This window comes from Sminthopsis crassicaudata, chromosome 3 (genome assembly GCF_048593235.1).
Source record: "Sminthopsis crassicaudata isolate SCR6 chromosome 3, ASM4859323v1, whole genome shotgun sequence".
NCBI classification, from domain to species: Eukaryota; Metazoa; Chordata; class Mammalia; order Dasyuromorphia; family Dasyuridae; genus Sminthopsis; species Sminthopsis crassicaudata.
The window spans coordinates 463,330,638-463,356,914 of NC_133619.1; the positions used below are offsets into that span (position 1 = coordinate 463,330,638).

The following is a 26,277-nucleotide window of genomic DNA, read 5'->3' on the forward strand; positions in this document are numbered from 1 at the left end:
AAATGCTGATATGTTTTTCTGTTTGTTTGTTTGTTTGTTTTAAAAACATGCATTTTCAAAGTCTGATTTCATAAATCTATCAGACTTTGAGATAACTACTGAAGCCACTTCAAAGTCTGATAAAGAAGACAATTTGAAGATTGAAAAATCATTCTTGTTTAGAATTAAGTCTTGTAAATATATTCAGACATATATTTTTAAAAGTTGGATGGAATATTTTTGATTATTTTGTTGAAGGAATGAATTTTGTTCATTGAAATTATTGCATTGCTAATTTTAAATCACTTACACTGTAATTAATGATTGAAATAGTCTAATAAAAGCAAATGGTACCATGACTGCATATACAGTTGAGAAAAATGAGAATAAGATTGAGAAGTACTAAAATTAATAGCAAATATTATTTTCTTCTCTGCACTTCAGTTGCATGACAAAACATGAAAAATGTATATTATTATAATACATTTTTGATTTCACATATTTAATCATATTCTTTCAATGCATTAAATGGCATAGTTAGTAGAAGAAAAATGGTATGCTGAAAACTCCAATTGGTATTTTTATTCACAATAGACATTAAAGGTATTGCTGAATTTTCAGTATTTCATCCAATAACAGATTTCATAACAGGTCATAACTATGACTATCATGAAGACAAATTTAGAAAGGTAAAACTTTCCTAGTTCTATAGACTAGAATACCAGTCTATACATAGGGAAATTAAGTAACTGTGATTTAATTGGCTGGTTCTAAATCACTTACCTTAAAGTTATATTCCCATTTACCCGCATACTTATAGACACAAAAGAAAAACAGAAAAATGTCAAGCAATGACTAAATATAGCCTGCCAATTAGAATTTAAACACATAATCATTAAAATGTTTTTAATCACAATAGATATTTGAATTAAAAGAAAAAAAACATATTGCCAGTATAAGAAACTTATTTGTTAAAACTAGATTTCTAGACCAAGTCCTCTCAATCTACTTTGTTTACTACATGAAAAACAGGATGTACATACATACAGGCATACATATATGTTTATATATATATATATATATATATATATATATATATATATATATATATATATATACATATACATATGCATATATATGCATATAATCTTATGTTTCTTGAATGTAAATGTGCTATACTAAATCCAGATCTTTGAATTATACTGTTGTCTGTATGTTCACAAAGAAATGTCATTAACTGCAATTATTGTAATAAAATATACATTTTAAATGGGTTGGAACAATTTTCCAATCCTCTTCAAACTGAGGAAACAAGGACCTCTCAACAGAATAGAACAGTGGGAATGGCTGGCTTTTATATATAATTATAATCTAATATTTGACCTTATCACATATCAACTGTATCAGTCATTTTTTTTTAATTTTTAGAATCCACATACAACTTTCTAGGCCCCAGAGCAGTAAGACATGAAAGTAATTTACATTAGATAGGAATCCCATGACATTATAAGCTTTAAATGTAACAGAAATTTTTTTGAAACTTTTATTTCTCTTAAGATAACTATAAGTGGTCTGAATTAAAAATGGTAAAATTATTATTTTTATTATTATTCATTCCTTCTTTCTCAACTGCCACTGTCATTTTATGGGTTCTCTATCCATAATATCTCTCAAATTGCCATCTCCATTTTTCTTAGATCCCTTATTACCACAATTGTAATTGCCTCCAAATTAACACTTTACTTTTAGCTTCTCCCCTTTCAAATTCATCTTTCAGGCAGCTGCCAAAATAAACCTTGTAATGCATTTATCTATGTTATCTATGTTATTTTCATGTAAAAATAATTAGGGGCTCCATACAAGATAAAATACAAATTCCTTAGCTTAACACTTAACACAAGTACAATATCCATTCATTTATTTGTTATTTATTTATTTATTTATTTATTTATTTTTCAATAAATAGGAAATTGTCTCTACTCTCTCTCACTCTCTCAACACTTCTCCTTCTCTCTCTTTTTCTTCACTGAATCTCCAGGACAGCATAGTGTATATAATAAGTTTTAACAAATATTGAATGAAATAAATTGAATATGGGATACTTTAGAACTCAGAATCTAAGAACTAAACTTTTTGCTTTGTTATTTAAGAAGAGATACCAATAAAGAGAAAAAACTAATATCTTAAAATATTTTTCTAACCAAATATACATTAAGATATATTAAATTTAAAAAGAAATGCAAGCATATATGCAACCAATTATACTATGAATATATAATGCTGAAATTTTGAGGCAATGAGGCCATAGTGAGAGTGGTTTTGCAATTGTTTATCTACATAAACAGAAAAGATTTATTATTAAATATTCTTCTCAGTGTTAAGGAAAGAAAGCAGCATGAGTGAACAGAGCTTGGCAATAACAAGAAAAATCGAGTAAAACATTTCAAACTTTGGTGATAATGTTCTTTTGGAAAAGCTATTGTCTTTATCAATTGTTGTATTTGTAAGATCCCCACCAATCTCACTTTTACAAATTGCTTTCAGATAAATAATCCCAGGTAATTCAAAGAATACAGAGAATTTAGGCAATTAATTGATTCATGTGAACTTCCATGAACTATCTGAGGAGGTCAAACCATGTTCCAAGGTTGGATGCAATCATCATATCTCCATTTGCAAACAATGGCATCTTTAGAAACTCATCAGTCTTCCATCTCAAATGTTAACTTTATGCTCCCTACATTACTGTCTGTCAAACTCAAATAGAAACAAATTTTTTGTGGCTTCATATTGATTTAGAACTCTACAAAGTTAAGTATTATCTATGTTGTGTTCAAGCTGCAATTTAGAGTTTTGCTACTAATTTGTAGCCTGATTCAAGTAGGACATGTCTTCTCTAAGATTTTGGTAAATACCTTTTGCAAATAATGGTTTCCTTGTTTTCATGTCTTGCTAGCTATTGATGCTTAGAATGTTAAACAAAACTATCTTTCTAGGAGGAGCCAACATGGTACAATGAAACCAGGAAGCAGATCAAACTTTCCTAATTTTCCTTGAAACCAAGTCTTTGAACAGATTCTGATGGAATGAAACAATTCTCCAGATCATTAAACATTAGAAGGACTTCAAGAAAGGTGAGTCTGCCTAGGATGAAAGGGGGTTCACCCCAGCTCCGATGGTATCTGCGAAAGAGGGCCAAGAAAAAGGAAGGAAAGAAGGAATTAAGATAAAAGTTAAGCAAGAAAGAGAAAACCTTAACCATAGAAAGCTACTATGATAACAGAGAAGACAAAAACATCAACTCAAAAGAGGATAAAAATGCGCAAAAGAGAAATCTCAATGGGTAGTATAAATTGGTCTTAAGCCTAAAGAAGATTCTTGGAAGCATTCATAAAGAATTTGATAAGGCAAGTAAACAGAGGGAGGGAAAAAAATGGCAAAAGAAACAAAATGTGTGCAATAAAGAGTCAACAACTTGGAAAAGGAAGGATAAAAATTAACTTAAGAAAACAATTCCTTAAAAAACACAACTGGCCAAATGCAAAAAAAAAATGAGAAAAACAACTCTAGGAAAAGTATAATTAATCAAACGCAAAAAACAAAAGATACAAAAGCTAACTGAAAAAAATCATACATTAAAAACTACACTGGGGCAAATGAAAGCTAATGACTCTATAAGCCATCAATAATCAGCCAAACAAACTAAAAAGAATGAAAAAAGGGGGCGGAGCCAAGATGGCGGAGAAGAAACACACGACTCAGTGAACGTCCTCACTCCCTCACAACCAATTAGATAAATTAAGTCTCAAAATTAGCTCAGGACTGATAGATACCACAAGGACTGGAAGCACGACTTACCAGCTGAAGAGAATCTGGAGTTTCAACAGGAAAGGTCAGTTCTCAGGGGAGGAATAAGAAAGACCAGCACAGACAGTGGGGTAGGGGCACACTGCGCCCATTGCGCTGGGAAGGGCTCTGGGATCAGAGAAGCCAATGAGGTAAAGGAATCTGGCACAGGCTGTTAGCTCTTCTCTGCTGATTATTTAGCAGTTCAGAAGAGAAAGCCAAAATATTTTAAAACTCAGATTAGATTCCCCCCCCCCCCCCCGGGGGTGACTCAGCAGAGAATCGGCACCAGGGGGTGTGGCCACAGCTACCTCCTGAGAATAGTTAAGAGACTGACAAGTGGGTGGATACGGCCCAAGGCAACACACACTGCCTAGCTTAGCTGGAGGGAGTGGAACTCAGCTCCAGGAAGTCCCAGAGAAGCGGAACCTTTGAACTAGGGACCTCGGTTTCTGGCAAACACTTCCAGTTTGAGCACAGGGGCTTCTCACGTCACCTGCTGCAGACATCCACTCCCCACCCGGACACATACGCTGGGCTTCCTACAGTCTTCACTATTCTACGCCCTCGAAGCACAGTAGTGCTAATCACCTCTGAGGCACTTCCAGGGAGGGGGTGGGGAACTCTCTCCCAGAGCTCTATCTTAGCTCCAGCGCAGGGGCCGCTGCATCCATCCAGTCTGGGAGGAAGCTGGTAAAGAAGTAAATAATTTCCTACCCCAGGGACAGACCCCAAAACATTTTTTAAGTATGAGCAAAAAAGCTAGAAAAACTATAGATTCCTTCTATACAGAGAAAGAGCGGGTATCCAACCCCAAGGAAGTTAACAGCAAAGATTCAGAAGATAACAACCTAAAGGGGAACGATTCCTGCCCCCCATCACATAACTCTCTCCTAGAAGAAGCTCTTAAAAAATTGAGGGAGATCGAAGAAAAATGGGGAAAAGAAAGGGAAGTTATGATAGAGAGTAACAACGTCCTGAAATTGGAGTTGGAAAAAATAAAGAATTCACAGGAGATGCAGGGAAACAAAATTAGTGAATTAGAAAAGGTTAAAAAAACACAGGAAAGTAGGATTTCTGAATTGGAAAAGATAAAAAAGTCTCAAGAAAATAGAATTTCTGAATTGGAAAAAGAAAATAATTCTCAAAAAAAAAAAATTAGGGAAATGGAAAAAAATTCAATAGAGCAAAATAATTCATTTAAAAACGAAATTGGGCATTTACAAAAAGAACTAAAAACTGTGAAAGAAGAAAATAACTCCTTAAAAGTCAGGATGGAACAAATAGAAATGAATGATTCACAGAGAACCCAAGAATCAGTCAAACAAAACAAAAAAAATGAGAAGCTGGAGAACAACGTCAAATACTTACTGGGAAAATCTATAGACCTGGAAAATAGATCTAGGAGAGATAATCTGCGGATTATTGGACTTCCAGAAAACTATGACCAAAAAAAGAGCCTAGATTCTATTTTACAGGAAATTATCAAAGAGAACTGTCCAGAGATAATAGAAACAGAAGGGAAAGTAGATGTGGAAAGAATTCATCGAACTCCTTCTGAAATAGACCCTAAAAAAAGAACACCACGGAATATTGTGGCTAAGCTGCAGAATTACCACACAAAGGAGAAAATCCTGCAAGCAGCTAGAAAAAAACAATTTAAATACCAAGGTGCCACAATAAGGGTCACCCAAGATCTGGCTGCCTCCACATTAAAAGATAGAAGGGCCTGGAACCTGATATTCCGTAAGGCAAAAGATCAACGACTGCAACCAAGAATGAACTACCCAGCTAAGTTTAGCATCTTTTTCCATGGAAGAAGATGGTCATTCAATGAAACAGAGGAATTCTATATGTTTCTAAGAAAAAAACCAGACTTAAACAAAAAATTTGATCTACATCCACAAGACTGAAGAGAAACAGAAAAAGGTACACAGAATCCTTGAGAACTGTAACTCTGTTGTGGGTATATAAAAAATACTCAAGGATAATTTGATTTTACTGATAAAAAAGAAAAAAAGGGGGGTGTAGAAAGGGAAGGAGGTCGGTTCAGAAAAAGGGGAAGGAGTGATAAAAAGAGGGAAACTACATCCCAGGAAGAGACATAGAAAATACACCATATCTGAGGGAACTTAGTGAGGGGGAGAATCATTGTGTGAATCTTACTCTCATCAGAAGAGGCTCAAAGAGTAAATAATTAACATATTTGTTTTTCAGAGAATTTTCTCTCACCTCATTAAAAGGGGGGAGAGGAAAAGGGGAAAGGAAAAGGAGAATAAGTGAAGGGACTTGGAGGGAGGGGGGAGGGATCCTAAAAAAAAAAAAAGAGGGAGGGTTGCGCGTCACAAGGGGGGTCTGTAAATTAAATATCGGGGAGGGGGATCAGGGGGGTCAAGGGAAAAAAGCATAATCTGGGGATAATACGATGGCAGGAAATACAGAATTAGTAATTTTAACTGTAAATGTAAATGGGATGAACGATCCCATCAAACGGAGACGGATAGCAGATTGGATCAAAAAGCAGAACCCTACAATATGTTGCCTACAGGAAACACACTTAAAGCAGGGAGATACATACAGAGTAAAGGTAAAAGGTTGGAACAGAGCCTATTATGCTTCAGGTAAAGCCAAAAAAGCAGGGGTAGCTATCCTTATCTCAGATCAAGCAAAAGCAGAAGTAGATCTCATTAAAAAAGATAAGGAAGGAAACTATATCCTGCTGAAAGGTAGCATAAATAATGAAGCCATATCAATACTAAACATATATGCACCAAGTGGTATAGCATCTAACTTTCTAAAGGAAAAGTTAAGAGAACTGCAAGAAGAAATAGACAGTAAAACTATAATAGTGGGAGATCTCAACCTTGCACTCTCAGATTTAGACAAATCAAACCACAAAACAAACAAGAAAGAAATTGAAAAAATAAATAGAACATTAGAAAAACTAGGTATGATAGACCTTTGGAGAAAACTGAATGGCAATAGGAAGGAATATACTTTCTTCTCAGCAGTTCATGGATCCTATACAAAAATTGACCATATATTAGGACATAAAGATCTCAAAATTAAATGTAGGATGGCAGAAATAATAAATGCCTTCTTCTCAGATCACAATGCAATAAAAGCTACATTCAGTAAAAAGTTAGGGGTAAATAGACCAAAAAGTAATTGGAAACTGAATAATCTCATCTTAAAGAATGACTGGGTGAAAGAGCAAATTATAGAAACAATTAACAATTTCACCCAAGATAATGATAATGATGAGACATCATATCAAAATCTTTGGGATGCAGCTAAAGCAGTAATAAGAGGAAATTTTATATCTTTAGAGGCTTATTTGAAGAAAATTGAGAAAGAGAAGATTAACGAATTGGGCTTACAACTTAAAAGGCTAGAAAAAGACCAAATTATAAACCCCCAACCAAAAATTAAACTCGAAATACAAAAATTAAAAGGAGAAATCAATAAAATTGAAAGTAAAAAAACTATTGAATTAATAAATAAAACCAAGAGTTGGTTTTATGAAAAAGCCAATAAAATAGATAAACCTTTGGTAAATTTGATCAAAAAAAAAGAAAGAGGAAAATCAAATTGATAGTCTTACAAATGAAAAGGGGGATCTTTACACCAATGAAGAGGAAATTAGAGAAATAATAAGGAGTTACTTTGCCCAACTTGATGCCAATAAATTTGATAACTTAAGTGAAATGGATGACTTCCTCCAAAAATATAGGCTCCCTAGATTAACAGAGGAGGAGATAAATTGCTTAAATAGTCCCATTTCAGAAAAAGAAATAGAACAAGCTATTAATCAACTCCCCAGGAAAAAATCCCCAGGGCTAGATGGATTCACATGTGAATTCTACCAAACATTTAAAGAACAATTAGCCCCAATGTTATATAAATTATTTGAAAAAATAGGGGATGAAGGAGTCCTACCAAACTCCTTTTATGACACAGACATGGTACTGATACCTAAACCTGGTAGATCGAAAACTGAGAAAGAAAATTATAGACCAATCTCCTTAATGAATATTGATGCTAAAATCTTAAATAAGATATTAGCAAAAAGACTTCAGAAAATCATCTCCAAGATAATACACTATGATCAAGTAGAATTTATTCCAGGAATGCAGGGCTGGTTTAATATTAGGAAAACTATTAATATAATTGACCATATTAATAATCAAATTAATAAGAACCATATGATCATCTTAATAGATGCAGAAAAAGCATTTGATAAAATCCAACATCCATTCCTACTAAAAACTCTTGAGAGTATAGGAATAAATGGACTATTCCTTAGAATAATCAGGAGCATATATTTAAGACTGTCAGTAAGCATAATATGCAATAGAAATAAACTGCAACCTTTCCCAGTAAGATCAGGAGTGAAACAAGGTTGCCCACTATCACCATTACTATACAATATAGTACTAGAAACGCTAGCCTCGGCAATAAGAGCCGAGAAAGAGATTCAAGGAATTAGAGTAGGAAATGAGGAAATCAAACTATCACTTTTTGCAGATGACATGATGGTATACTTAGAGAACCCCAAAGACTCTGCTAAAAAGCTACTAGAAATAATTCAAAATTTCAGCAAAGTGGCAGGATACAAAATAAATCCACATAAATCCTCGGCATTTTTATATATCACTAACAAAATGCAACAGCAAGAGATACAAAGAGAAATTCCATTCCAAACAAATGTTGAGAGTATAAAATATTTGGGAATCCATCTACCAAAGAAAAGTCAGGAATTATATGAGAAAAATTACAAAACACTTGCCACAAAAATAAAATCAGATTTAAATAATTGGAAAGACATTCAGTGCTCTTGGATAGGCCGAGCGAATATAATAAAGATGACAATACTCCCCAAACTAATCTATTTATTTAGTGCTATACCAATCAGACTCCCAAGAAACTATTTTAATGACCTAGAAAAAATAACAACAAAATTCATATGGAAGAATAAAAGGTCAAGAATTGCAAGGGAACTAATGAAAAAAAACTCAGAGGAAGGTGGTCTAAGTGTACCTGATCTAAAGCTATATTATATAGCAGCAGTCACCAAAACCATTTGGTATTGGCTAAGAAATAGGCCGGTAGATCAGTGGAACAGATTAGATACAAAGGACAAAAAAGGGTACATCTATAGCAATCTAATCTTTGACAAACCCAAAGATTCCAACATTAGGGATAAAAATTCATTATTCGGAAAAAACTGTTGGGAAAACTGGAAATTAGTATGGCAGAAATTAGATATGGATCCACACTTAACACCATATACCAAGATAAGATCAAAATGGGTCCATGATTTAGGCATAAAGAGGGAGATACTAAATAGATTAGAGGAACAGAGGATAATCTACCTCTCAGACTTGTGGAGGAGGAAGGAATTTATGACCAGAGGAGAACTAGAGATCATTATTGATCACAAAATAGAAGATTTTGATTACATCAAACTAAAAAGTTTCTGTACAAATAATACTAATGCAAACAAGATTAGAAGGGAAGTAACAAATTGGGAAAATATTTTTAAAAACAAAGGTTCTGATAAAGGTCTCATTTCCAAAATATATAGAGAACTGACCATAATTTATAAGAAACCGAACCATTCTCCAATTGATAAATGGTCAAGGGATATGAACAGACAATTCTCAGAGGAAGAAATTGAAACTATATCCACTCACATGAAAGAGTGTTCCAAATCACTACTGATCAGAGAAATGCAAATTAAAACCACTCTGAGATACCACTACACACCTGTCAGATTGGCTAAGATGACAGGAACAAATAATGACAAATGTTGGAGGGGATGTGGGGAAATTGGGACACTAATACATTGCTGGTGGAGTTGTGAAAGAATCCAGCCATTCTGGAGAGCAATCTGGAATTATGCCCAAAAAGTTATCAAACTGTGCATACCCTTTGACCCAGCAGCGCTACTACTGGGATTATATCCCAAAGAAATACTAAAGAGCGGAAAGAGACATATATGTGCCAAAATGTTTGTGGCAGCTCTTTTTGTTGTAGCTAGAAACTGGAAGATGAATGGATGTCCATCAGTTGGAGAATGGTTGGGTAAATTGTGGTATATGAAAGTTATGGAATATTATTGCTTGCTAAGAAATGACCAGCAGGAGGAATACAGAGAGGGTTGGAGAGACTTAAATCAACTGATGCTGAGTGAAATGAGCAGAACCAGAAGATCACTGTATACTTCAACAACAATACTGTATGAGGATGTATTCTGAGGGAAGTGGAAATCTTCAACATAAAGAAGATCCAACTCACTTCCAGTTGATCAATGATGGACAGAGGTAGATACACCCAGAGAAGAAACACTGGGAGGGGAATGTAAATTGTTAGCACTACAATCTGTCTGCCCAGGTTGCATGTACCTTCGGATTCTAATGTTTATTGTGCAACAAGAAAATGATATTCACACACATGTATTGTACTTAGACTATATTGTAACACATGTAAAATGTATGGTATTGCCTGTCGTCGGGGGGAGGGAATAGAGGGAGGGGGGGTAATTTGGAAAAATGAATACAAGGGATAATATTATAAAATATATATATATATATATATATATATATATAATAAAAAAAAATTAAAAAAAAAAGAATGAAAAAAAATGGATGGAAATGTAAAATACCTTTTTGGAAAAATAGCCTATTTGAAAAATAGATTCAGCAGAAACAATTTAAAGGTGTTTGATCTACTTGAAGTCCATGAGCAAAAAAGGAGCCTGCATAGCATTCTTTAAGAGAAACTGTCCTAATATACTAGAAGCAGAGGGCAACATTGTCATTGAAAGAATACTTTGATCACCTCCAGAAAGAGATCCCACAAAGAAAACTCCAAGAAACATTCTTGCAAAACTCCAGTACTATAATCTCAATGAAAAAATACTGCAAACTGTCAAACAAAAACAATTCAGGTATCAAGGAACAAGAATCAGTATTACCTAGGATCAGTCAGATTTTACCAAAAAAAAAGGTTCAGAGGGCCCTGAATACCATATTCTAGAAGTCAAAGGACCTGGGATTACAACCAAGAACCAGCTACCCATCAAGACTGAGCATTATTTTTCAAGAGAAGAGATGGATCTTCAATAAAGTAAGGAATTTTCAACCAATCTTATTGAAAAGATGTGAACTAAATATAAAATTTGATCTTCAAACATAGCATTCAAGAGAAGTATAGAAAGGTAAACAAGAAAGAAAAAGTGATGTCTTATTTAATGATTAAATTGTTTACATCCCAGTTGGGAAAACTGATACTTGTTACTCTTGAGGGCTGTATCTTTTATGAGAGCAGTTAGAGAAAGAATGCATAAACAGAAGGTGTGGATGTAAATTGATTCTGATATGATGATAACAAAGTTATCTTTCTGGTGGCATTTGTCAAGGAATCTTAAAAATTTTTTAAATTTGGTTATTAAACATGTATGCTGTTGGAATAGAGTGAATGGATTTAAAAAACAAAACAAAACAAAACAAAAAACATTTAATACATTTTCCAAGCTGGGAAAGCTAAAACAAAAATGAAGGTAATCCCTAACCTCAGAGAGTTTTTCAAATATGAGACATACCTATTAGGAAATTATGGCCAGAGAAAATAATTCTGGTGAACAGAGTGAAAGGATGAACAAAAAATACAAGAATAAATTCACATGCTCTTTCCAGAAGCCGTAGATAGATTAAATTGATTTGGTCACAGAATTGTAAATCAGGAGACTGAGCTACACCTGGTAGTAAGGCAAGTGCTGAAAATGTGGCAAAAGGATCTAGAAAAATATTGTTTGATGGCCTGAAATAAGGGATCCTAGATGAGAGTCTTATGAATCAGGACCTTTAAGTTTCCAAATTGGGAGCTTTTTAATTGAAATTTCATGAGTACTCGGTGAATATAGGTCTAGCAAGCTATATAGAAAAGAAAAAGTAAATGAGGATCACATATTTTGCAGGTTATGATATACAATTGGATGAAAGGGTTTTGGATTACTTTATCAATGCATATTCCTTGAACAGTCCCCTGGACAGGGACCAGGCTCAAGATTGTATGTAGGAAGAAAGAGGGCTAAATGTTATTTAGAAAATTATAATTTTTTTCAATTAAATAATAAATTACATGATAAAACACTACACTAAGTTAATTGTATTTAAGTGAGGTAAACTTGTACAAAGTTGTCAACCATAACTTCCTGAATTATTGAAATCTGATATTGGGGGGGGGGGGACCAAGATGGCAGAGAAGATACACCTGAATATGTAAGCTCCCTTCTTCCCTCAATACCAATTAGTTAAATCAGCCTCAAAAATAACACTGGACTGATAGAAACCAAAAGGATTAAAAGCACGACTTACCAGCTGAAGAGAATCTGGAGTCTCTACAGAAAAGATTAGTTCCAAGGGAAGAAAGAAAATAAGGCCAGCACAGACATTTAGGTGCTAGCACACTGTGCCGATCAGGCTGGGGAGAACTCTGGGATCAGAGAAGCCACTGAGACAGAGGAATCTTAAATAAGATATTAGCAAAAAGACTTCAGAAAACCATCCCGAGGATAATACACTATGATCAAGGAGGATTTATACTAGGAATGCAGGCCTGGTTTAATATTAGGAAAACTATTAATATAATTGACCATATTAATAATCAAATTAATAAAAACCATATGATCATCTCAATAGATGCATAAAAAGCATTTGATAAAATCCAACATCCATTCCTACTAAAAACGCTTGAGAGTATAGGAATAAATGGACTATTCCTTAGAATAATCAGGAGCATATATTTACAACCTTCAGTAAGCATAATATGCAATGGAGATGAACTGGAACCTTTCCAAGTAAGATCAGGAGTGAAACAAGGTTGCCCACTATCACCATTACTATTCAATATTGTATTATGAATGTTAGCCTCGGCAATAAGAGTTGAGAAAAAGATTCAAGGAATAAGAGTAGGTAATGAGGAAATCAAACTATCACTCTTTGCAGATGATATGATGGTATACTTAGAACACCCCAGAGAGTCTAATAAAAAGTTATTAGAAATAATTCAAAACTTTAGAAAAAGTTGCTGGATACAAAATAAATCCACATAAATCGTCAGTATTTTTATACATCACCAACAAAATGCAACAGCAAAAGATACAAAGAGAAATTCCATTCCAAACAAATGGTGAGAGTGTAAAATATTTGGGAATCCATCTACTAAAGAAAAGTCAGGAATTATATGAGCAAAATTGCCAAACACTTGCCACAAAAATAAAGTCAGATTTAAATAATTGGAAAGACATCCAGTGCTCATGGATAGGCAGAGCAAATATAATAAAGATGACAATACTCCCCATACTAATCTATTTATTTAGTGCTATACCAATCAGACTCCCAAAAAACTATTTTAGTGACCTAGAAAAATAATAACAAAGTTCATATGGAAGAATAAAAGGTTGACAAATTCTAGGGAATTAATGAAAGAAAAGTCAAATGAAGGTGGTCTAGGTATACCTGATCTAAAACTCTATTATATAGCAGCAGTCACCAAAACCATTTGGTATTGGCTAAGAAATAGACCGGCCGATCAGTGGAACAGATTAGGTACAAAGGACAAAAAAGGGTACAACTATAGCAATCTAGTGTTTGATAAACCCAAAGATACCAACATTAGGAATAAAAATTCATTATTTGAAAAAAATTGTTGGGAAAACTCGAAATTAGTCTGCCAGAAATTACATATGGACCCACACTTAACACCCTATACCAAGATAAGATCAAAATGGATCCATGATTTAGGCATAAAGAATGAGATCATAAATAGATTAGAGTAACAGAGGATAGTCTACCTCTCAGACCTGTGGAGGAGGAAGGAATTTATGACTAGAGAAGAACTAGAGATTATTATTGATCACAAAATAGAAGATTTTGATTACATCAAACTAAAAAGTTTCTGTACAAACAATATTAATTCAAACAAGATTAGAAAGGAAGTAATAAATTGGGAAAATATTTTTATATTTAAAGGTTCTGATAAAGGTCTCATTTTCTAAATATATAGAGAATTGATCCTAATTTATAGGAAATCAAACTATTCTCCTATTGATAAATGGTCAAAGGATATGAATAGACAATTCTCAGATAATGAAATTGAAACTATATCCACTCATATGAAAGAGTATTCCAAATCACTACTGATCAGAGAAATGCAAATTAAGACAACGCTGAGATATCACTACACACATGTCAGATTGGCTAAGAAGACAAGAACAAATAATGAGGAATGTTGGAGGGGATGTGGGAAAACTGGGACACTAATACATTGTTGGTGGAGTTGTGAAAGAATCAGACCATTTTGGAGAGCAATCTGGAACTATGCCCAAAAAGTTATCAAACTGTGCATACCCTTTAATCCAGCAGTGCTACTACTGGGTTTATATCCCAAAGAAATACTAAACAGGGGAAAGGGACCTGTGTGTGCCAAAATGTTTGTAGCAGCTCTTTTCGTAGTGGCTAGAAACTGGAAGATGAATGGATGACCATCAATTGGAGAATGGTTGGGTAAATTATGGTATATGAAGGCTATGGAATATTATAGCTCTGTAATGAATTCAGAAAGGCTTGGAGAGACTTGCATGAACTGATGCTGAGTGTAATGAGCAGAACCAAAAGATCACTATACACTTCAACAACAATACCATATGAAGATGTATTCTGATGGAAGTGGATATGTTCAACATAAAGAAGATTCAACTCATTTCCAGCTGATCAATGATGGACAGAAACAACTACACCAAGAAAAGGAACACTGGGAATTGAATGTAAAATATTAGCACTACTGTCTATCTACCCAGGATACTTATACCTTCGGAATCTAATACTTAACGTGCAACAAGAAAATTGGATTTGCACACATATATTGTATCTAGATTATACTGTAACACATGTAAAATGTATGAGATTACCTGATATCTAGGGGAGGGAGTAGAAGGAGGGAGGGGAAAATCTGAAAAAAATGAATACAAGGGATAATGTTATAAAAAATTACTAGGCATATATACTGTCAAAATGTATAATTATAACATTAATTTAAAAAAAAAAGAAAAGAAAGAAATCTGATATCAGGACAAGTCAAGATGACTGTAAATGGCCTGCAATACAGTGCATAACCTAGAGATCTTTGATTTGGGAACACCCTCTGTGTAGTACACAGCATAAGCTTTAGCTACTTCTGTGGTCCTTGAAACACATTTTCTTCATTCACTCATTCTTCCAGGAATTTCTTTGCACACTTGATTTAGATATGCCCCTAATGCATTAGCAGATTTGAGACATGTTATCTTCACTTGGTTTATTTTAATCCATCTATCTAGATGGTTAACCAGGTTGTGAGTACTAATGTTACAACTTAGAGCCCCATATAAGAGTTGGATGAATCAGTTGAACATCAAAGGTAGATGTGCAGCCCTGAAAAGGACTTGGCAAGCCCTCACACCAAAAGTTTTAGTTTTTCTGAACATCCCATATACATCTTGGCATCCTAGATATATAAGGATTTGGATATATAAAACATTGTCACTAGTTCTCATGGAATTTAATTTTCTTGAGGTAGTCTGTTGTAATCAACTAATAGTTTAAAAGTGAAATGGCCTAGTGGATAGAGTTGGAATCGGGATCAGAAGCAGCTTGTTTCAAGTTCGGCTTCTGACATGTTTGTGTTGTATAAAACCTAGACATATCACTTAATACTTCAGTATCCTCAATTATTTATAGAATAATTGCATATCTACTTTAGTAAAAGGGCTTTTTTTTAGGAGGAAACACCTATATCAATGAAAGCACAGTTTGCATTTATCTCTCTCCAATTGACAATTAGTGAGATGTTATAGAATCTGAATTTAAAGTGTGACTACAAAGATGTGATTCAACAAAGATGTTGAAAATTATTTGAAAAACTTGTTTACTTTTCATGTGTTCATCAGGAATATTTTTGGACAAGTTAATAGCAGAACAAGGACAAGACAAGATTAGCCTAGCAATTATCTAAGGAAGAAGCCAAGGGGAAAGAAAATGAATATTTTCCAGATTGTGCCTTTCAGTTGGATGGGCCTCCCATTGCGTTAGTTCTCTTTGACAAGCACTGCAGATGGACATTGAGTTAGACCCAGGGTTGAATAGAAAGGAGGAGAGTAGGCTGGATTGGTTTTAGGAAACTATGCAGTGCTTTCGATGATTCCAAGCTGCTGTCTACCATCAAAGCCCATTAAAAAAAATAAAACAACAGTATTCTCTTTTAACATCAATATCAGCTGTTCATGTACCAGAGTATCAGGGAAAAAATTGCTTGATCTCTTCTGTAGAAATTATAGTCATATATTATTTGATACATGATGATAAGTATATATCATTTAAGAAAAAAATTTCCAACATTATGCACATATCAAGGATATACTTAATGAAGACTTGAGAAAAGAACAAGCAGTTTTTACAGGTTATTCCTTGTTTATGTCAAGATGCTACAGATAAAAGAAGAATACAATATCTTTTTATAGATAATAACCAGAGAGATAATATTGTTTGGCAATCCTCTGAATATAAATTAAGTAAGATGTAAAATAAGTGGACAGAAACTTGCCAATTGCTGATGTAATGAAATATTTATTCTGTGCTAATTTCAAATGTAATATATAGTATATAGGATATGTGAACAAATGATATTTTACTGAAAAGTTGAGAAATAATATTTATTATAGTTATTACATATACAAATTATATTATATATGTATATATTATAGTTAACATAGTTCTAGCATTAATATAGTTTGAGAATATGAAGTTTTGATATTTCAGTGGTTTTACAATATTATTGATACTATTTCCTTTAATTTTTGCAAATAACTGATTATTATCCTATATAATTTTTATTCATGTTATTTGAAGACTTAGTTTAGGTCTTCTGATATTATGTTCTCCAGTAAAACACATCCTAAATACTTTACAACTAGTATTGGGGAAAGACCAATAATTTATGGATCAGAAATAAAACAGAGGGAAATGGAAATGGGAACCCTATCAGCCCAGATTTTGTAAGAAAGGTAGGTAGAAGAAAAGATGTGACTTGGTACAAGATGTCCTTTTATGCTATATTATAGAAATATCATTATGAATTCTCATTATATTATCTACTAACTCTTCTATCTTAGGATGAAAATGGATATATTAGGAAAATTAAAAAATTAGGTTAAATACTCAAACAAGCAGTGAACAAACAAGTTTTATGATTGTGTGCTTTCTTAGTATTTTTAACATCTTTCATTTTTTTCCCAGTTGGGATAATTATAAAAAGAGGAACTAAGACTTATCTCTATCTAAGCAGTTTGTGGGCAGCAATATGATAGAAAATAGAAAACAGTAGAATCAAGGAGTCTGTTTTCATCTGCACTAAATGAGTCAAATTCCATATCAAAAAAAATAATAATACAATACTCAACCCAACCAGGACTCATTAAGAATTTTTTCTCATGATAATGATAATTATGAAAATTGATGAAGAATGAAATTTGGGAAAGACAACTAGTGAAACAGAGATAATATGAAAGAAAAAAGAGATCCCATGTTATTGGCCAAAACTCTGAACTTGAAACAAAGGATTCTTACAAGGTACTGAGTCAGTGGAATTGATAAAGAAAATAGTTATCTAATTTAGCATGGTTCAGTATGATAGATTTAATCCTATAAGGAGATGTTATGGGCCAGAACTTGAAACAAGGTACTAAGTGGAATTGAGAAGACAATGGTTAATTCTACTTTACCATTGATTTAATCCTACAACAAATAATGGTTTCCTAATGATACAATGATTGGTGTATACTCAGTGTGTAGCATATAAACTAGAGGCCTCAGCCACAGAGATTCAGAGGTTCAGAGATAAGCAGACAGAAGGCTATAGGCTGAAGGCTGGAGCACAAAGCTTTGGACTCAAAGAAATTCATTCCATCTCACACCACCTTGGTGGCAGGCTCTCCTTTGCTTCTCCACTGAAACCAAGACTCTGTAAGGCCCCCAGAAAACTAGCCAAGCCCCAAGTGAAGGAGATAAGACTTTGAAGGAGACAATAAAGGATTTGGACTTTAATACTGGTTGTACTTGTGGTGATTACTGAACTGAATCAAACTCTCCCTCCAGAGAAACCCAAGAAAACCTCAACAGAGACATTACATTTTAGAGAGAACATTATAATCCCAGGATTGATAGAGAAAAAAAAAAAAGGAAACTTGTGTCAGTATATACTGAAATTATGTTATGATTTTCTTTGATTCCAAATATAATGGAGAAACATTCAATAGATTAAATGTATGATAAAATCATCTAAATACAACATACAACAACAGAAGAATAGTCAAATCACAAAAGAATTTAGGTAATCTCATCATTCTACATTAAAACAACCCAGTATTAGTAAATCAAGATGACTTTTTAAAAAATTGAATTGGATAATATTTCAAAATATAATTTCATCAACCACTCAAGATCCAAGTGTTTTTTAGTCACAGAGTTTTGGCCACCAGTTTTGTGTGAATGAAAACTTCTCCAGTACAATTTATCCAACTCTGGTTTATTAATAGCCTGTAAAAGTTGAATTTATTTCTCTTTTTAGATAAATCACTAAACACTTAATTAAATGGAACATGTCAAAAAGTAGATCTATTTATTTTCCTAAGTAAAAACAAGTTAAAGGAATGAAATATTTTTTTACTCAGCATCTTTAGACAAATGTTATTTCTATTTTATTAGCTCCATCTGATGGTTGATTTTGCTGTTACACATTGCTTGGCTATAAATTTCAACAGTGTAATTTTGTTAGATTATTTTTCCTCCTCTTATTCTTTCTCTTTCTATTCCACCCCTTTGCTAATCCTGGAAAAGATGATTAGTAAGAGTAAGGGATACATATTGGCAAAGGGAACAATTCTGAAAAATACAAAATTTCAAGTATTATTTGTATGTTCAATTCAACACAAATATCAGTGAGCACAGTAATGGAGAATCTATATAATACTGTGAGAAGAGAAGCTATTATTGTTTGTTATTTTCTTTATCAGTTCCCATATTTCTTCATCAGAGCTTCCACAATATTCACTAAATAACCTCATTTTTAAATGCTCATAATAATATCTTGATTATGAAGATCAATAGTGATAATATTTGGGAAAGCTGTTTGTAATCATAATGCATTCATTATATGAAGATATTTTAAAACTAAACAGTGATAAGTATGCCTTTTATTAAGTCATTTTATAAGTGCTAGATCTATACAAAGATCTAGAAGAAATAATGTATCAAGAAACTGTATATAAAGAAGTAATGTTTGCAAACAACTTTGTAAGTCATAGGATGATACTCAAATGATATCCATAATCATTATCCTATAATTAACAGCACAAAATTTGTCAAAAATACAATCTAGATAACCAAAATGTAGGATGTACCGGTAGAGACATGGAACTATTGCAGTTAGTTTTAAAAGGCATTTCTTTCTGTGACATTGTCAAACACAGTATACAATTAGTTTATGATGACAGGTAAAGTCAGATATTTATATCAAATTTTAAATAAATAATGCCATGCTTCTCTGGTTGGAATTTTGGCTTATGGATATATGTGTAAAAAAAAAAAAGAGACATGATATTCTAACAAAAAATAATTGCATTTGTATCAGTTCCTGAACATAAAGGCTTTAGACTAGGACACAGGACTTGCCTTTCTTTCTTGCTTTGCTCTCAGATAATAACAAATAAAATTTCCTTTTGGATTTCTTGTTTTTATTATTAAATCATATAGGAAAAAAAGTTATAATATCAAGAAAGAACAATTTCTAGGAAATAAGAAAATCTACAAAAATCTTAATAGTCAATCCTGGTATTTTTGCTGTTTCTTGAACAAGACATTCCATTGTTTAACTCTGGGTCTTTTCAGTTGCTAGAAATGTTTGGAATACTGTTCTTTCTCATGCCCATCCCCTGGTTCTTTCTAAATCTCAGTAAAATCCCATCTTCTGTAGGAAGCCTTTTCTAAATCTTAATTCTGGTGACTTCTCTCTGGTGATTTTTTCCTATGTATTTTATATATGTATATATAAAGTACAGTGTAACCCAACAATTTTTACCTTTAATAACTTCATAACTTCAAAGGTTTAAATTATTGAAAATTAGTATCATTTTTTATACTTAATGGGTTTGATAAATTTTGAGTAATAAATTTTTAATTTGAACAAGATGAGTTAACCTGTCATCATTTATAGTGTGGATGACACTTTCTTAGACTGGTAGAGAAAACTCCTCTAACTTGATCGGTTTAGTCTCCTAATCTATCTCAATTATACTTTTTCTTGAGGGGACAAATCTTCACTGTCAAATGTTTATCAATATCTTCTTTGGATTATTTTAAGATTTAGATTACAAATGTAATCTTTTCACATATTGCACAAGGACTGATGAAAGCTTTTGCAAAGTTTGAAAATCAAGTAGAGTGAGATAGAGAACAAGATAATGATTATTTTGAATTTTAAAAAGAAAGATATTTTAAAATTTTAAATAATTAAAATTTCAAAAATTTTAGTATGATTTTATTAAAATTAAATATTTAAATATAAGTCTCTGGAATACCCTGAATAGTGAACTAGATTGGAATATTACTGGCTCTCTTTCATGCCTGATGGGAACTCTGCTTTCAGATATTATCTTGGAAATTAATTGACCTAATTCATAAGGGATAGATAATTAATCAACTTTAGGTGTCTTAGATAAAGTAGATTTGGTCAGAAAAGACTATAATATATTTGAACCTCTTTTACATTTACTCTCAATCTTCTTCCAGTAAAGAAGTATCTTTTCTTTGGTCCTTCGTTAAGTATTACAATAACAAGGAGACTTTATCCATTTTCATGAAAGCATCTGGAATTATGGAAATTCCTTTGCTTACTCTCTGAGTCCCTGAATGATAAAAATAATTTACCATTTCTGGCCTGGTCTCTAGAATTGATTTTTTTTTTCCTTAGGTAATTGGGATCAATCTAGATTCACCCAGCTATGAAGTGTTGAGTACTAAGGCCAGATTTGAACTCAGGTCATCCTGACTTCAGTTCAGGACTGATGCTTTAACCATTATGCCACCTGGTTTCCCCTACAATTGATAATTGATATTGCCTTTTCCCTTCTCTCCTTAGCATTCTACAAAATTACCCATTAGAAGAATATTTAGCTTCTTTATCATTCTGGACTACCATATTGGTTATTTTCCCTGTAGAGGTTTGAAGAGCCAAGGATATGAGACTTAGCTCCTAAAATCCATTTTTCAAAGCCGCATTTCCCATGCTACTTTTGTTTTTTCCCCTGAGGCTGGGGTTAAGTGACTTGAGCATGCTACTTTTAAGACAAGGCCTACCAAAATTAATTTCTCCCATTTGGGCACATCTTTAAGTGCAGTAGAGAAGCCTTGGAAATATTAGACATACTTGGAATACAGTAAATAATCAATAGAATTTCCTGGCCTTAATACTTTTTGTACTTATTTCCTTATACTCAGATTAAGTCAGACTTAAAGGCTTCTTTCTAGGATAGTTTTAGTATATAGAAGGAAAATGTGCCTCAGATGTAACATAAAGTATAATACATTCTTAAATCTACCGATTAGTTCAAGTTCACTTACAACCACAAAGATATTATGAACATCAATATTTATATTGTATTTTTATACACATATATATAGATGTGAATGCATGTATGTAATATGTATACAAATATAAATGTATACATTCACATATGTATGTATACATATATGTTTCATCCATGTAGAAATGATAGCTTAAAGTAAATAGCTAATGTAATGCTTTGATTAACTCATATATTTAAAAATAATTAAAATTAAGAACATGGCATACCTCAGCATCATATTCCCAGAGCTGATTTCCTCTCATATGGTGACACTTTAACATGATAACAGGTCCACTGAGTCTAGACACATCTAAGCAGAAATCATCAGTACGAATTTCCTTTTCAGCAGTGTATGAAAATACCTATAAAAGTGAAATACAATTTAAAAAAAGGATTTAAGATCTGTGAAAGAGTTCATACTTAAATATTCATATTAGTTAATGATCTATAGAGTTTCAAATTCTGAAAAGAGTAATTTTATTGAAATTATACTGTTAAAAGACAGAATTTTGCTATTCTATAACATGAAAAGTTAATTCTATGCCCATTCATCTGGGGGAAAATGGATTATGGCCAACATAAGTGATCATTATAGTTTTCCAAGGCTATTTCACTATCTTGATTTTTCATAGATCAGTCAATAAATCAGAGAGATATTGCCAATAACCTTGGATGTATTATAGTGATAAGTTCAACTATACTTTAAATTATGAAAACTTTTTCCTCTTGCTTTTTTTCTTATAGGAGTAATGCATTTTAATGATTTGAGAATTTTTTTTAGGAACTATGGTATTTTCCATAAAAATGCACATCATTATTTGACAGAATGACAAATAATTAACAAGCAAGCTATTATTAAAGCCTAACATATACAAAGCACTCTGCTAGACACTGGGCATAAAAATTCATTGAAAGAAACAATTGTTGCTAATGAAAAGCTTACATTCTGTTGGGAAATATTGTTATAACATCAGCATACTGCTTCAATGTCCTACAAAAGATTACAAAATATCTTGAGATACTGAAGAAATTTGCTAAGTAAGCATTTTTAAAAGGAGAGCTTGTTTTAAAAGATAAATAAGTATATGCTTATTAATTTTATATAACTTGCGTGTGAATTGTTTCATTGGTTCTCTCATTTTCAAAGAAGTAGTCTTCATCTTATGAAAAGATCCTTTAATATAACAATTCCTGCTCTTGTTTGGATTGAACCAATAATTTGCTTATGACATCACTTATTAATGTCTCATAAACAATATGAAAACCATTACTAAAGTTGTACTATTCCCATTAATTATGATATGTTTGCCTGTTTTTCACTGATAACTGGTTTTTAGAATCCCCATCAGCTTGAAGATCACTGAGCTAATTGAACTTTCCACTATTTTTATTCATAGAATGCTATAATGATTTTCCTTCCTTCCTTCTATCTATCATCTACCTTTTTATTTATCTATCTATCTATCTATCTATCTCTCTCTCTCTCTCTCTCTATCTATTCTCATAAATAATATTGGAGGCAGCTACTGAGAATTTCTGCAAGAAATTCTGTAACAGTAAAGGTTTAACATAGGCTAATCACTAAAAAAGTTATATTGAATATAATAAATATATATTGAATATAAATGCCAGTCAAACAGATATTGTTCATTGAATTCCTTTGGAGAGGTTAGGAATCCATTTGCTTTTATACTTCGGTTAAAGAGAAAAGTGTGGTTTTTACCTGTGATTTCTTTAAGTCATTAAACATTTCTACAATTCAACTAACATTTGCTATTTTCAAGGCTTTGTGATTTATGATAAGATTGAGAAAGAAAAAAAAAAGAGTCCTCATCCTAAAGAAATTTATTCCAAATATGTACAGAATATGGACCTAGAATTTAATATACCTATTTCCTTTTTTTTTTTTAAAGTACACATAGAATGAACACATAGTCTTGTGTTTTAATCTAGGTGCCATAAATAGCCTGAATAGTTGTCTTCAGGGAATTTAATTTCACTGATTCTTAGTTTCCTCATTCATAGGTTTTTGATAAAAACACTCAAAATTTTGGGAAGTTACCAAGTCATATTTTTGATTTTCATATTAGGAAAATAAAATGAGAAATATATTTAAAAAAGAATAAAAGCTACAATCCTGTAATAGTGCTACACAAGTAAATTGATTCACCAACCAATATTTTGGAAAAGGTAATTGATGACGAAAAACTACTCTTCTATAATTCAAATGAGGAACTCTCTTATACACAGGATGTATCTAAATATATCAACTCATTAGGAGTGTTTTACTCAAATCTATCCCTGTTAAACTTTTGTGGTGTCAAATAAAGACTGTCCCTGGATATCAATCAGATAGTACCCTAAATTCCCTAATGTTGAACAATTTGTTTTATGCCAGAATGTTTTAAGAGCATTAAAGAATTTGTAATTTGTTGAGCAATAGGCATGAGAAATTGAGACTTCGAAAAATTAATTCTACTACCAACTTAGTTACAATTATGATTTTTTGCTTTCCTTTTAGACGCTTAAAATCATTGGAGTTAAAACTGAAAGAGAATTCTGAGATCATTTTCATTTGCTAATACAGAGGCCCAAAGAAATTCAGACTTGTGCAAGATCATACCAGTAGAAGAAGGAGATTTCAGTCCATGGTACTTTAATTGAAACACAGTTGTCTATTCCATACATGCTTCTCATTTCTTGCTAGTTAACACTAGATTTTTTCACTAGGTGAATAGATCAAGTTTAATTTGTACAAGATACAGGTTGCCTAAGTATAATCATTGAATTAAATTATATTTTCATCGATTTAAGCACAGATTTACATTTAAATTATTGGATCAACAAGGTAAGTTTATTAATTAAATATTATTGAAAGTACCTTTTCCCTCCCTTCCTCCTCTCTCTCTACAGTGGTTTATCCGTTTTAACAATATTTTTAGCTATACTAGTGAAGCTATTATTTTAAAAAATAGCTATTATTTTATAAATCAGAATTGTACTAGATGAGATTATTCCCAAATATTCCATAATTAGAGAAGAATGCTGAATAGGAATCAGGCATAGATGAAGTTCTAGACCAGTGGTCCTCAAACTTTTTAAACAAGGGGCCAATTCACTGTCCCTCAAACTGTTGGAGGGCCGGAGTATAGTAAAAACAAAAACTCACACTCTGTCTCTGCCCCTCAGCCCATTTGCCATAACCCAGGGGGCCGCAAAAATGTCCTCAATGGACTGCATCTGGCCCGTGGGCTGTAGTTTGAGAACCCCTGCTCTAGACAGCTCCAAGAAGAGAAGGAGATCATTCATACTTGTTCCTCAGTTTTATGCTTCTTATCCTCACCTAAAACGTCAATTATAGTGATAGCAATGTAGGAAAAGGGAATTAAAAGCAGAGGTGTGATAAAACTCTCCCTACCATCCCCCATATCCCCTTTTCAAGATAGACTATACTAATTCTGATTGTTTTTCCTTTCATACTAAATGCTTCTTTCCTCCTTTTTCTGGTTGCTGTTGATCAATTTCACTTTGAAACAGAAACCATAGAGGTTGGAACTGCCAGTTTATAAAATTCCCATTGTTTCATAATTCATTCAGCTAGCTGTTTGGTCCATAGAATTTTATGGTATAATAGTTCTTTAGAGGAAACACTAACAAGGTCCCTGAAAAAAGCAACTTCACGGTAAACTATTTCTCAAATTCAATCATACTGTTTCATGTACCTTCTGTGAAACATTTCTTTATGTCTAGTTTATTGTTTTGGAATCTTGGTAAACACAGAATATGGGCAGATACGAAATAGTTCTCCTTGTAATCAGAAATGCTTGAGGGATAGATTCTGGTGACTTAGAGGTCTGATAAAAATGGAAGGAGTGGTGATACCCATATATGGGAGTAGTTATAATGAACCAGTCTCCAGGAATTGAGTAAAGAGAACTCCAATACTAGGAACTTTCAAAGATGTGGGAAGAAGCTGTTCTGCTACTGAAACTCAAAATAGATTCTGAGAAGCAGAATAGAACAGCAAACTATTACACTTGAATATCTAAGCAAAGAACACTTGAATTCTATTGTTAAAACTATTTGTCTGAGAAATAAAACTTGGAGTTGCTCCCAAAATAAGATGAAAATATTTTTAATTTGAACAATTTACTATTAAAATCCCTAGATTGTAATCACAACATAATCATTGTGGATTGTGCTTTGAGGAATATTGCTAGCAGATAGCAAAAGTTTGCTTCTTTTTTTCTTTTTGAATTTTTTTTCTTCTTAATAACTAATTATATCACATCATGAGATATTTTTACTTGAATGTCGTTGTAAAGGAATTACTTCAAATTCATTCAGCCATTGAAGATAGAAAATCATTATTTCCTCTGTAATCAGTTCCAAGTTTTTTTCACTCATTTTCATACCACTTTCAGACTTCTTTATTCCATTGGGATAGGGGAAATTAATTGAATTTTGCCATTGATACTGTTGCTGATATTTGCAGCTTCATTTTCAGAGGATGTAGGCTCCCTCTGCTAGTCACTGATTCAGAATTACAGCATCACAGAATTTCAGAGCTGTGTAATGGCACATTGGAACTTGTAAAATCTATTTTGCACCCAAAAGTTAAGGAACTTGAATATTGCATAACAAGTTCCTTAGCCTTTCAAAATATGGAATTCCAGGCCCTTCAATCCTTTAATATGGACACTGCTAGATCCTGGGTAATCCTTGTGGTT

General features: G+C 32.7%; 1 protein-coding gene across 3 annotated transcripts in view; it reads right to left on the reverse strand.

The window, feature by feature from the left end:
* GALNT13 (polypeptide N-acetylgalactosaminyltransferase 13) overlaps nucleotides 1-26,277 on the reverse strand; it is a 644,946-nt gene that overhangs the window by 33,428 nt on the left and 585,241 nt on the right. For 2 of the 3 annotated variants that reach the window (XM_074303430.1, XM_074303428.1), the window contains exon 11: nucleotides 21,775-21,909. In XM_074303430.1, the coding sequence (XP_074159531.1) occupies nucleotides 21,775-21,909 (135 nt within the window). Of the gene's footprint in view, nucleotides 1-14,800; nucleotides 14,842-21,774; nucleotides 21,910-26,277 lie in introns of all 3 variants that reach the window. The other variant, XM_074303431.1, reaches the window with a different exon arrangement.